The sequence below is a fragment of the Silurus aristotelis genome, assembly GCF_946808225.1.
Source record: "Silurus aristotelis genome assembly, chromosome: 16".
NCBI classification, from domain to species: domain Eukaryota; kingdom Metazoa; phylum Chordata; class Actinopteri; order Siluriformes; family Siluridae; genus Silurus; species Silurus aristotelis.
In genome coordinates, this window is record NC_139589.1 from 22,980,652 (window position 1) to 22,995,232 (window position 14,581).

At 39.7% G+C, this 14,581-nt stretch overlaps 1 protein-coding gene across 4 annotated transcripts in view; it reads left to right on the top strand.

Annotated features, from left to right (window-relative positions):
* The first annotated feature begins 378 nt into the window (after positions 1-378).
* Positions 379-14,581, top strand: part of grin1a (glutamate receptor, ionotropic, N-methyl D-aspartate 1a) — a 31,044-nt gene continuing 16,841 nt past the window's right edge. For 2 of the 4 annotated variants that reach the window (XM_083563676.1, XM_083563678.1), the window contains exons 1-8: positions 715-1,101; positions 7,404-7,538; positions 7,867-8,043; positions 12,161-12,223; positions 12,982-13,079; positions 13,344-13,465; positions 13,778-13,952; positions 14,266-14,410. In XM_083563676.1, coding sequence (XP_083419802.1) covers positions 850-1,101; positions 7,404-7,538; positions 7,867-8,043; positions 12,161-12,223; positions 12,982-13,079; positions 13,344-13,465; positions 13,778-13,952; positions 14,266-14,410 — 1,167 coding nt within the window. In that variant the 5' untranslated portion in view covers positions 715-849. Of the gene's footprint in view, positions 1,102-7,403; positions 7,539-7,866; positions 8,044-12,160; positions 12,224-12,981; positions 13,080-13,343; positions 13,466-13,777; positions 13,953-14,265; positions 14,411-14,581 lie in introns of all 4 variants that reach the window. The other 2 variants (XM_083563677.1, XM_083563679.1) reach the window with 2 other exon arrangements.

Sequence of the window (14,581 nt, forward strand, 5' to 3'; positions counted from 1 at the left end):
AAAATGACATTTACCTTTATATACATATATAATAATTATTATTATTATAAAAAAAAAAAAAACATTGAGAGAGATTTCAAATCTCTCCATGGGCAATAAAACCAGCTATAAGTTATAAAGACTTATTTGAGATATTGGGTGGTGAAATAAATTGTACTAAGGATTTCGTTGATTGCTTATAAACATCCTCATAGCACAAGCACGTTATATGATATTGAACAACATTTTTGCACACTATGACACTATAAGAGTGTTTATAAAAGGTGTAGACTTTGCCATTTACCAATGAGCATTCTGCTAGCCCCCCCTTTAAACCTACCTCCCCCCCCCCCCCCCCCCCCCCCACACACACACACACACACACACACACACACACACAATTATGGACCAGCTTCTCCAGCATACCAGGCCAGCTGTCAGCAGCACCACGGACAGCAGCTCGGGTCTCTGGCACCGCATCATCTCTCAGAGCGGACTCGCATCCTCCACACTGCGCATCGGACATCTACTTTTCTTGCAGGGAAAAAAAGGCGTGCTTTATACACACGCTTTTTAGGCAAGAGGTGAAGAAAAACCTGCATAATCAAGGTAGCTTCAATGAAGCAAAGCAGCTCGAACCGTGCATTTGATAACGCGCAGCCGCAAACGGAACGTACGGCGGACCAGTGACCGTGCGCATTCCGCCGCAGTGAGCATGAACCTCGCACCCGGGTCCTTCCACCTCTAAACACACACACACACACACACACACACACACACACACACACACACACACACACACACACACACACACACATAGTGCTTTCCAGGATTCATACAGCTGAAGAAGGACATCAGGTTCTTGTGACCATGCGCTTCATCTTTGTGCTCTTCGTTCTGCTGTCCTACTCCTGCGCTCTCGGAGGTTCCGAGACGAAGGTCGTGAACATCGGCGCGGTGCTGAGCCAGAAGCGGTACGAGCAGGTGTTTAAGGATGCGGTGAACCTGGCCAGCGTGGTGTACGGCAGAGACAGGTTCAAACTCAACGCCATCTCCGTCACGCACAAAGCCAACGCTATTCAGATGGCGCTGTCCGTGTGTGAGGACCTCATCTCCAGCCAGGTAAGTGCTGCCAGGATCTCTTTCTCCCTCCTACAACTGTTTCTGCCCCCCCACCATTTATCTTTCTTGACTTCAAGGTATTGGGAATAAACGCACAGCATTGTGGGATAAAAAGCGCAAGGACAAGTGGTGATCATAACTTGAAACTTTATGCAGAAGAAGTGATTTTGAGGCACTGATGAAGCTAATGAACTTTAAAGGATTCTGATGGATCCTAGTAGGGGGTGGATGAATACTTTCATGAATGAAAAGTTACACAAAAAAATGGACACAACTCTCATATGATGCCCTTAATGGAAGCTAAGAAACATTCCCCCCCTAAGAATGGTTTATAATAGAAAAAATAAAATAAAACAACGTGCCATAAATATAAATAAATAAATAAAAACCAAAAATATACATAGAAAGCTCACACCACATGCATATTTGCACACCCCATTTAATTTCATGTTATAAATGTATAAAAGTAAAGTTCATGTAAAAGAATACTTTTTTTTTATTTATTAAAGACATCATATTTTTATATGTAGACACAATGAAAGGGTTTAAAAAATGTTTCAAATATCTAAATCTATCTATCTATCTATCTATCTATCTATCTATCTATCTATCTATCTATCTATCTATCTATCTATCTATCTATCTATCTATCTATCTATCTGTCTGTCTGTCTGTCTGTCTGTCTGTCTGTCTGTCTCTTTAGTTACCTACAACATCTATCTATCTATCTATCTATCTATCTATCTATCTATCTATCTATCTATCTATCTATCTATCTATCTATCTATCTGTCTGTCTGTCTGTCTGTCTGTCTGTCTGTCTGTCTGTCTGTCTGTCTGTCTGTCTGTCTCTTTAGTTACCTACAACATCTATCTATCTATCTATCTATCTATCTATCTATCTATCTATCTATCTATCTATCTATCTATCTATCTATCTATCTGTCTGTCTGTCTGTCTGTCTGTCTGTCTGTCTGTCTGTCTGTCTGTCTGTCTGTCTGTCTGTCTCTTTAGTTACCTACAACATTAATCTATCTATCTATCTATCTATCTATCTATCTATCTATCTATCTATCTATCTATCTATCTATCTATCTATCTATCTATCTATCTATCTATCTATAATAATTAAACCTAAATGTAATTATTGTTTCATTTATTTCTAAGGCTCACACAAGTGCTCTCCATTATAACATCATTATTTTACTACCAGGTTCATTTACATAGAGCGGTTCATATGCAGTGAGTCAAATAGTGATTCATAAAGAACAATAGTGAGGAAATGTGGGCTGGATGAAGCAAAAGGTCAGGATGTGATGTTTTTTTTTCTGCTTGTGCGTGCTGAAGTCAAAGCATTTTGTTAGAATGGTGAAAGAGTAGTGAGCGGTTATATTGATCAGCGCACCAGTCAAACCGATCAACACATGATCGACAACTCAGGTCAAGTGACACAGTGCTTTGTAGTTATGCTTTCGAAGCTCACATAGACCATGACTGTGTGTGATGTGTATATATATATATATATATATATATATACAGTGAGGAAAATAAGTATTTGAACACCCTGCTATTTTGCAAGTTCTCCCACTTAGAAACCATGGAGGGGTCTGAAATTATCATCGTAGGTGCATGTCCACTGTGAGAGACATAATCTAAAAAAAAAATCCAGAACTCACAATATATGATTTTTAAACTATTTATTTGTATGATACAGCTGCAAATAAGTATTTAAACACCTGTCTATCAGCTAGAATTCTGACCCTCAAAGACCTGTTAGTCTGCCTTTAAAATGTCCACCTCCACTACATTTATTATCCTAAATTAGATGCACCTGTTTGAGGTCGTTAGCTGCATAAAGACACCTGTCCACCCCATACAATCAGTAAGAATCCAACTACTAACATGGCCAAGACCAAAGAGCTGTCCAAAGACACTAGAGACAAAATTGTACACCTCCACAAGGCTGGAAAGGGCTACGGGGAAATTGCCAAGCAGTTTAGTGAAAAAATTTCCACTGTTGAAGCAATCATTAGAAAATGGAAGAAGCTAAACATGACTGTCAATCTCCCTCGGACTGGGGCTCAATGCAAGATCTCACCTCGTGGGGTCTCAATGATCCTAAGGAAGGTGAGAAATCAGCCCAAAACTACACAGGAGGAGCTGGTCAATGACCTGAAAAGAGCTGGGACCACCGTTTCCAAGGTTACTGTTGGTAATACACTAAGACGTCATGGTTTGAAATCATACATGGCACGGAAGGTTCCCCTGCTTAAACCAGCACATGTACAGGCACGTCTTAAGTTTGCCACTGACCATTTGGATGATCCAGAGGAGTCATGGGAGAAAGTCATGTGGTCAGATGAGACCAAAATAGAACTTTTGGGTCATAATTCCACTAAACATGTTTGAAGGAAGAAGAATGATGAGTACCATCCCAAGAACACCATCCCTACTGTGAAGCATGGGGGTGGTAGCATTATGCTTTGGGGGTGTTTTTCTGCACATGGAACAGGGCGACTGCACTGTATTAAGGAAAGGATGACCGGGGCCATGTATTGCGAGATTTCGGGGAACAACCTCCTTTCCTCAGTTAGAGCATTGAAGATGGGTCGAGGCTGGGTCTTCCAACATGACAATGACCCAAAGCACACAGCCGGGATAACCAAGGAGTGGCTTTGTAAGAAGCATATCATGGTTCTGGCATGGCCTAGCCAGTCTCCAAACCTAAACCCAATAGAGAATCTTTGGAGGGAGCTCAAACTCCGTGTTTCTCAGCGACAGGCCAGAAACCTGACTGACCTAGAGAAGATCTGTGTGAAGGAGTGGGCCAAAATCCCTCCTGCAGTGTGTGCAAACCTGGTGAAAAACTACAGGAAACGTTTGACCTCTGTAATTGCAAACAAAGGCTACTGTACCAAATATTAACATTGACTTTCTCAGGTGTTCAAATACTTATTTGCAGCTGTATCATACAAATAAATAGTTAAAAAATCATATATTGTGATTTCTGGATTTTTTTTTTTAGATTATGTCTCTCACAGTGGACATGCACCTACGATGACAATTTCAGACCCCTCCATGATTTCTAAGTGGGAGAACTTGCAAAATAGCAGGGTGTTCAAATACTTATTTTCCTCACTGTATATATATATATATATATATATATATATATATATATATATATATATATATATATATTGACTTATATATATTTTACTTAGAATCTTAAACATTGTTTTTTCTGTCTTTAAAGACAATTACAGTAAAATACTGTAAATCTTTTTTTTTTTAAAGATTTCACAATGTCCAAGTATATCAATCCCAGAGACAAAAAAACCAAACATTCAATACATCTATTACCTATATTCTTTACCACACTAACCAAACCATTCATTCTACTAATTAAATAACATTTCTCAAGATGAAAAACTGTATATTAAGTAAATAAGGGATAAAAGCAAGTTGAAAGACTGCATTAATTCATTAAAACACCAGGCAAATAGATTAGGAGGAACATTGGGTTAGTCTTCACCCAAGATTAGTGTTTTGTAAGCTATTTCTAGAAAGGGACATTACAGAACATACTAGGTATGAACAATTTTTGGTGCTAGGACCCCTAAATATCTTTGAATACATAGGTTGTGATTTCCAGACCTGAAACATTTCTCCGACCATCTGTTTGTGCTTCACGGACCTCTGAGCCCCCTTTGGACCCCACTTTTAGAACCACTGACCTAGTTGGTGTCAGGATTTTGGCCCTGATCTACAGTTCATATGAACCAGGGTGCCCTTATATTTCATGGCACACGATCTGCTTGGTACCTGGAATATTAAGAACTAGCGATTGGGTGGAAATGAACCAAAAAGTAGGAGAAAAAACAACAAGAAAAGATTCACAAAGCAGCACACTTCATCTCTCACTGCATGAAGGACACCAGATCTGTTTACTAAGGCTTTTTTTTTTAAACCCAGAGGCGGTGTTTTAATTACGGTCAATGTTTGTTAGTGACTGGGTGCAGTCCAGAGTCAGCACTAACTATGATCACTCTGAAAAGACAAATGTGTGCTTCTGTAGCATGCTGTCAGCCTGTAGGGGATTCGGAGCGTCCTGTGGTAAGAACACAGCTGTTTCGAAACCAACTAGGTGTAAAATTAATGGAGCGCAAGTGTTAGAAAGTGTTATATAAGAATGATTGTCACAGCTAGTTAAACTCGAGTTGAACTCCAGAGATGAGTAAAAGAGGACGGTCTCAACATCGCACAGCTCTAGAACTGATGAAGCTGTGAAGATGAACATGGATGAATGTGATATTAAAGATTTAATTTAATGGTTGTTAGGATGAATGAACGCTGATGAGTCCAGAATACTACACTTGGGCGTTTGCTGTTATAAGAAAATAATCAATGATGAGATCATTGGCCTGATGTGAACTTCTGTCACTTTTACTATCCTGTGGTTGATCATTTTTCAGTATCTGTGATTGGGATGAATTTTATTCCTATTATACTTTAGGCATATGTTAACAAAATGCAATTTTTGATTTCGGCAAGACCTTTTAACCATTTGTAGTTACATTAAGTTTGTTCCATAAAACAAAGATAAGTATGGCTATAAAAGCAACGTCATGGTCTCGAGAAAAAAAAAATCACAGACAATGCGATTCTTTTTCCGTAAGTCTTAACGATACAACACGCTGACACATTTTTCTTGAAAAATTCAAAGAAAAATGTAGCCAAAAATGGCGGTAAATGTTTCGAAACGGAAATTCGACAACGATGCGTTTTCTTTCGAGAAATCACAACATGAAATCTGTTTATTATTAGCTGTAAATTGAATGCGGGGAGTGGTGGCTCCAGCGCCAGGTTAAGGCGCTGGGTTGCCGATCGGAAGGTCTGGGGTTCAAGCCCCGGTATCGCCGAGCTGCCACTCTTGGGCCCTTGAGCAAGGCCCTTAACCCTCTATGCTCCGGGGGTCCCTTACGAGGGAAATATCAAGGTCCGTGACGTCGGAGTGACGTGGGGCCGCCTTCCTGTGGGCTCACCACCTGCAGAAGGGACCGTAAGGGACGGTCCTGTGGGGATTGGGCAGCAGTCGAAGGCGGGGGTCTGCTTAGACTGCTGCCCCCGCGACCTGAATTACGGATAAGCAGGGATGAATGAATGAACGAATGAATGCGCTTGTAAGAGTTGATATACAAACAGAAAAGTTTCAAACAACCAATCGGAATCGAGAATTTTAACTGGGTGGTGTTTTAAAGGCTTGTAAATACGTGACTGATATTTTTGCTATTTTGACTCATCTTATGATACGATATAACTGGACACACACACACACAAACACAAACACACACAGACACACAAACACAAACACATAGAGGATTGCAGCGAATTGACAATCTCTCAGGAGCGATATAGTCAGGAGTAGCATTGCATCATTAAATGCCTGCATGTGCCAAATTAAATTAGAGGCACTTAAAGCACTCATACGATATGGTTAATGCCTTTTAAAAAAGTGCTGAAGTTGTGCTTCCTGAGTTGGCAGGCCATATATACAATGCACAATAATTCCTTAGTGTTGAAACCCACATTCAAAATGCTAAATATATGATTTTTTTAAAATGCTAACTTCACCATAATGTATATCTCCATATATTTCCAAATCCTTTATATTCTGCCACTTCTCCATCTAAGAGTTGAGGATGGTTCCGTAGCAGATGGTACAAAAGAGAAGCCCGAGAGCATGTTGGATGAAAAAAACTCATTTGAAGCCCAACTGTACAGCCTGTCAAGATACAGAGGCATTATGGTTACTCATAGAATCCAAAAAAACAACATTTTTTGTGTCTTCCTGTTGTTTATGTACCATATTTTCACTAAATATAGCCTTATACTGAGCAGCTGGGACCTATTTCGGAAGAAACGCTGCCAAAGCAATGTGCTTGTCATGCAAAAATGATTAGAAGGAACAAAGCATTGTTGAACCTTTGAGGGATTTTTATGTCGTTTCGCACAATTTGTCAAGACGGTTGTTTACGATAAAGCAGGACAGAGTCGGCTGGTATAAAATGCCTGTCTTTCAATAAAAAAAAAAAATTGCAAATGGTGTCTTTCTTTTAATAAACTGTTCATCTTTTAACCAGCTTTTACTGGAGAGACAACAAGAACATTTTAAACCACTTCAAAATCTCAGGTGCTCCATAAACAGACAAATCGAGGTTGATGTATTTTTGTTTCCTCTAGTACTTTCTAGATTTCTGGGGGGGGAATCTGGTATTCAAAGTTTTGTTTACATTCTGTCTACAGGTCTATGCAATTTTGGTAAGCCATCCTCCACAGTCCAGTGACCACCTCACACCTACGCCAGTCTCCTACACTGCAGGCTTCTACCGTATCCCTGTGGTCGGCCTCACAACCAGGATGTCCATCTACTCCGATAAGGTTGGTGTTGGTGCATTTGGTTCAAAATGCATAGCTTGTTTAACATAAACCTATTTAGTTTTAAAGCATTTTTAGATGCTGACCTTGTGGACACCTATCCATAAGATTGGTATGTGCTGTAACATCCCAGTCCACCCTATTTGCTGTTATAATAACCTCCATTTTTCTGAGAAGATGTTCCACTAGATTTTGTGTAGATTTGTGCTCATTCAGACACAAAGGTGTTAGTACTGATGCCAGGTACTGATGTAGGTGATGTGAGGAGGCCTGGGATGCAATCATCGTTCACATTTTGCCCTGCGTTTCCTTTTAATTTTCTCCTACTCAGAGTATCCATCTTTCGTTCCTGCGCACTGTGCCGCCGTACTCCCACCAGGCGCACGTGTGGTTTGACATGATGCGCGAGTTCCGCTGGAACCACATCATCCTCATTGTCAGCGATGACCACGAAGGTCGAGCCGCACAGAAGAGACTTGAGACGCTTCTGGAGGAAAGAGAGACCAAGGTGAGCTGTCCTTGTGTGGTGTCTGTTGATAGAATGCATGGGTCGTGTGTGTGTGTGTGTGTGTGTGTGTGTGTGTGTGTGTGTGTGTGTGTGTGTGTGTTGGACATGTACATTTAATCTCAGAGGTCTTCTATGTATGTAACTGTTTTCTTTTCTGTTGCATGAAATACATCTCATGCCATTTTGTAAATGTTGGCTAAAGCCAGAGGCATCAACAGTGTCTAATGTGGTCTAATCTAGTTGAAGTTTTTGTGCATTTCTTACTCATCTCACGTTGCTTTTTGCCATAGTCTCAAACCTCCTGAGTCGCTCCACGGCAGGAGCAAAACATAAAGCTTAACCTGGGGCTTTACAAAGCATCACTGGCTCACAACCCGGTGCTTTTATTCAATAGGATGTTGCATCTCTTTATTCTCCAAGCATTGAAGTTTCATATCAGTTAGCAGTTTTTTCCATCAGTATGTGTTTGGTTGATTGCAGTTTGATTCATCAAAGTAATGACGTCTGGGTTTATAACGGTGATGAACTTTTTAAGGGCTCTCGAGCTAATTCATGATCCCCAATCGACATCTGCACTATAGTAATTACCGCTGCCCTCTTTGTAGAGAAATGTATTAATACAGAGACTATTTCAGCGTAGTCGCAATTAAGCTTTCGAACTGCTGGGAATTGAGGGTTTTTTTTTGTGTGTTACTGGTTTCACACTAATGCTCCCTTGTGTACAGTTGATCGGGCTGAAATTGTTCTCAGACTGCTGGTATAACCACGCTCATAAAATATGCATCAAACTCTGTAGCGGGTTATTAATGAAAAAAAAAAAAAAAGATTAATTTTTCCATGCCATGTGATTCAATGAATTACGTTTCCTGCTGCCTCCATGCAAAACGAATATGAGGTACTTTATAACATCTGGCATAATTGTGGGCATGTTGAAGAGAGAGCGATCTGGAATATTTTTGGATTTTATCTTGCATAAACCCTGGTTATGGCCAGATTGTTAGCAAATATCTCTGGTGATTGACTCTTAATTGACTTTGAATGCTCAACATGGGGCCGCATTTTAGAACAGACGCCATTATTCGGAGCGACTTACGCTTAAGTCATAAGTCTTGCTCAAGTGCCCAGGAGTTGGAGCTTGGTGGTGTTCGAATTGGACCGTCAATCCGACATCTTAACCACTGAGCTACTACAGTATTTCCCACATAGCTGCCTTCTAAACATCCAATATCAGATAAAGTAGTCAAAACAAAGTGCCATATATGTTAAAAGACAACACAAAGAAACAAAGGCTTTGCATTATGTTTAATAATTTCTATCTATGGTGTTTAATTCTTCTTGCATGCAGGGCTGAGCTAATTAATCAACGTAAAAGCTAATTCATATTCTTATCAATCTATTTGCATTTTTTTTTTTAATTCCTTTAACCCATATCATGTACATTTTCCAGACTGATATGAAAAATGTGAACTAGTTTTTAGATGATCTGTACCAAAGTGTTTGGTGCTAAAAATAATATATATTTCTGTTAACATTGAGTGGGAAGACCATTACAGGAGACCCAGGCGGATCGATACTACAGTGATTTCGAGCATCCTCATGAAAAATGTAAAAAAATTTACTAAAGACCTAAATTTCGAACCAGAAGCGAAATCAGACCACAGCGAAATGTGGAATTAGGCTCATAATCAGGCTGAGCTCAGATATATATATAGTGCAGGACTGTATGTTCCTGTGCTAAAGGAGTTTATTTATACCGCCGCAGAATAGCCCAGCACCGTCCGAGCATGGTGAAGGCTCCCCTGAGGCTGTTGCCCTCAAAAAAGATGAGAAGAATGCAACGTGCTGCAGTGGAAAAAGCAACTCTTCCTCCAGCAGTATCTCCTTCTCTTTCCTTAAAGCTTAACGATTTTCGGTTAGCAGAACGGTTCTGAGGTTCCTTTTGGTTCTCAGAACATTCGAATGGTTTGAAGTAACACTCCTATAAAGCTGCTTTGACGTTTTCACCATGAGAATGTTTTTTTCTTATATAATTTTTATTGTGAACAGAAAGCAAACAATAAAAAACCCATGCTAGCTTGAGGCTAATGATTCAGCTAGCTGCATAGCCAATACATCTTTCATATGGACAATGAACCGAAGTAAAAACATACAGAATATTTTCCACCCAATATTTTTGGTATTACTAAGAAAAGAATCTTTTGTCTACATTCTCAGTTAAATTCACATTAATCAGACTTAGCAGCAACCGGTGTGTATCTGTGTTTTTCTCCTTTTTTCTGTTACAAGACAGAAGACAAAGCGCTATCAAAAAAATCCCAAAGCCGTGAATACCACAAAACCGAGCCCTATAAAACCTCATATAAATAACACCTCATGTCAATGTTGAATGTAGTGCATTCCTCCAACTTTCTGGTTCTTGTGCTACTTTTATCTTGGATCCGTAGTCAACCTATTTAATAGGTTGACTTAGCTTTTCTTTTCTTTTTTTTCTTTTTTTTTTTACACATTTTAGCTAAGGGATTATCACAAAACTGACTAAATAAAACTTTTATTCTCAAATTGTCTCTCATAATTGTTTTTCCCCACAACATAATTTGATACCTTAATTAAAAGAACCCATAAATACAGTATATTTTACAAATATTTACTGCATATTAGCATGTATGGCATAAATCTAAGCATGTACACTATATTCCCAAAAGTATTGGGTCACCCACTCATAAGTACGGTATGTGATTTTTGGGCATCACATTTAGTCACAATTTGCTCTTAATTGCCTCCACTTATCTGGGAAGATGTTCCACCAGATTTTGGATTGTGCTTATGGATATTTGTGTTCATCAGCCACAAGGGTGTTACAAAAGGCAGATACTGATGTAGGTGAAGGGATCTGGGTTGCAGTCAGCACTCCAATTCATTCCAAAGGTGTTCAGTAGAATTGAGATCAGAGCTCTATAGCAGCTCCTCTCCTAAGCATGTAAACCAGATCTTTAAGGATCTCACTTTGTGCACAGAGGCATCGCCATGCTGGAACAGGTTTGGGTTTCCAAGTTCGAATAAACGCTAAATTGTTTTATAGTGCATCTAAAGACGTTCTGTACAATTAAACGCATCCAGATTTGTAATAACAGTTTGGAGAAGGACCACATACAGCAGGAAAGATCAGGTGACCCAATACATTTGGCAATATAGTGTAAAATGTAAAGGCATACATAGCATATACACATATTTTGGGCCACTCCGGTTTATCAAATGCAGTTGAAAACACTGAAGGTGTGGTAAAACTTGCTAGCTATAAATGTAATACAGATATGGATGGATAACTTCAGGTAAAACAGAATTTGAAGTCAAGAGGCAAAGCAGGGTCAGGCGAAACAAACAATGCAAGCAATTCAAGGCTATAATTAAGAACTAACTATCATAAGCAATACAGCAATCAGAATGAAACAGCTTGGTAATGTTTGGAGAACAAAGACGCCTATGTGTTTTTGAATCCTTATATATGACGTTTATGATGTTTTATGATGTGTATAATGTGTATGAGTCCTGATATAGTGTTGTTTGAGTAAGGATGTAATGGAACAAAAGTGTTTTCAGTCAGCAAGTTGGTGACTAAGTGTGTGTAGGAATCGGAATCCGTGGCAGCCATATATGAAGGCTGCTGGATTCGCTGGGAACCCGCTGTGATCTGACACTCGCTCGGTGTGATTTTCTCACACAGTGAAGGTTGAAAGTCATGTTTTGTTCAATTCCGGTCGTGAAAAGATTCTGGTAATCGGTTTTTCCACAATGCTTCAGTTTAAATTCTTTGCATTTTGTTTCCCTTTTCAGATTTAAGGGAAAAAGCGTTCTCTTGTGACGGCACGGAGTTGAAATTTCATCCTTAGCTTTCCTTACAAGGAATACCGGCTTTTTTCCCCAAAAGGCAAATATGTATGTTCGCTTTTTACAGGTCAGGGAGGAATTAGAGCGGTCTCTGATGCTTTCGAAAGCCCTGGTGTTAGGACTTCCAATTTGGAGCAGGAAAATTTATTGGATGCTTGATTGCCCATCATTTTCAACTGTTTATAATATTCTTCTGTGTCTGCATATTTTCTCTGTGCACATTACTCATCAGAATAAAAAAAGGAACTATGAAAACCTCGACCAACTGTCCTATGACAACAAGCGAGGACCTAAGGTATACTTGCATGGTCAATGCACGCCGCCCACCAACTTTAAACGTTGCAACTAGAATCTGGCCAATCAGCCATCGGCCGAACCCAGAAATGCCCTTATCTTGGTAGCACGTGTTTCTTTCTTACATCGAAACTTTTTTTTTGGTACCCTTATGATTTAAATGACGAATGGACTTGTTTTGATCGATTATGATTTTCGGTTTTCAAGAAAGAAAAAAAAAAAGAGAGAGAAAATTAAACACGCTCCGCTTCTGTCATTATCATTTTTTTTCCTTTCAAATAAAGGAATGCATGATTCAGACCAAATAGAAAAAAAGCTCCTTTGTTCCTTTGTTTAGATGCGCTAGTGTGGGACACGTCACATTCCCAGATACTACTTCCTCCCTTTTGCGCAGCACCTCCTAGTTTTTTGTTTTTTTTTCTTTGGGCAGAACAAGCCTCTCACACACCTTTTTTCCCGGTTTCAGTTTCCGGTTGCATCGGCCTCTCCCCCCAAACCTCTAACATGCACGCCGTTCTCTGGAGCCTTGATAACCCTCAGCATTGCATGCAACAACACAGACGTTTATCCCCCTCTAGCTTTTTTTTTTTTAATAGTTGATCCAATTTTCCTTGGAGCGCTGTCATTTTTCCTCCTTTTTAAATAACACAAAAGCAAAGACAATTCAGCCAAAGCAATGAAAGAGAGGTAAAAGAGGCAGCATGGTCCTGGGGTGGGGAAGTGTCTCTTGCTTTTACTGACTGTTTGCCCCGATCCCAGGCAGAGAAAATCCTCCAGTTCAACCAAGAGACTAACTTAACTGCCCTGCTGCTGGAGGCCAAGGAGCTGGAGGCTCGCGTGATCATTCTGTCTGCCAGGTAAGATATAATGATGGACACTCTGTTATATTAGACTTATGGGGCTCATATTAAAAGCTGGCATCATTTACAAATTTCATCATCCTGCTAAGCATTTCGAAAAAAAATAAAAAAAAAACAGCAATGTGAATAAAAGAGAAACATACCCAACATACACAATACAACACAATAATATTTGCTAAATAAAATTTAGCATAGCTGCTAGGTATTTTCCGGAAAGGCTTTTAGAATAGAATGTAAGGACTAATATACATTTGTCTGCAGTGAAGACGACGCTGCAGCCGTGTACAAGACTGCTCGGTTTCTCAACATGACTGGCTCTGGCTACGTGTGGCTAGTCGGAGAGCGAGAGATGTCTGGTAAAGCTCTGAGTGAAGCTCCTGATGGTACGTATGGGACGACGGAGATGAACTAGAGACCCTGGAAAAGCACTTGTTCTCCCTTCTGTCTCATTGTCCTCAGTTTTTATTAAAGATAAAAGTCATAAATGAGTCTTCGATATAAGACTTTATATCTGTGTAATTGTCTTTAAATTGAAAATATAATATTCCCATGTTCGCTAGTTACTTAATATTTCAGGGATGTTAAGATTCAGTTTTTTTTATATTAGTCAGGTTATTAATGACAGGGAACAGACAGCTTATTTGATTATTTTAATGCCGACACACACACACGCACACACACACACACACACGCAGGACTAATCGGCCTTCAGCTCATTAACGGCAAGAACGAGTCTGCACACATCAGCGACGCAGTGGCCGTCGTGGCTCAGTCCATTCAGGAGCTGTTCGAGAAGGAGAACATCACTGAACCTCCTCGGGGTTGTGTAGGCAACACCAACATCTGGAAAACCGGGCCACTCTTTAAAAGGTCAGGATTATGCGCAAATTCAAAGAATATCTATGTCCGATTGTGTCTGATCTGGAATATCTGCGTCTGATTGTGTCTGATCTGGAATGTCTGCGTCTGATTGTGTCTGATCTGGAATATCTGCATCTGATTATGTCTGATCTGGAATGTCTGCGTCTGATTATGTCTGATCTGGAATGTCTGCGTCTGATTGTGTCTGATCTGGGAATTCTTTTTTACCTACTCTGCATAAGTTTTGCAGAAATGTAATCACTTGGATGTGTAAGAGGGCAAGATTGATCGCTTTTTCTCCCTGATTTCTCCCTGGTGTCAGGGTTCTGATGTCATCCAAATACCCAGAAGGTCTGACAGGACGAGTGGAGTTTAATGATGATGGAGACAGGAAGTATGCTCATTACAGCATCCTCAACTATCAGAAGAGCAGGCTGATTCAAGTTGGCATTTATAACGGAACTCAGGTGTGTGGCTTGTTTTAAAGACAAGATTTTGCAAACGGGGTGCCATTTAGACTAAATGTTTTATAATCATTATTTAACATAGAATTTTGTAAACCATTTTTATATAATGTGTGAACCATTAAGATGTTTGCTGTATGGCTGAAATTTAGCAAAATGTGCACAGAAATTGGG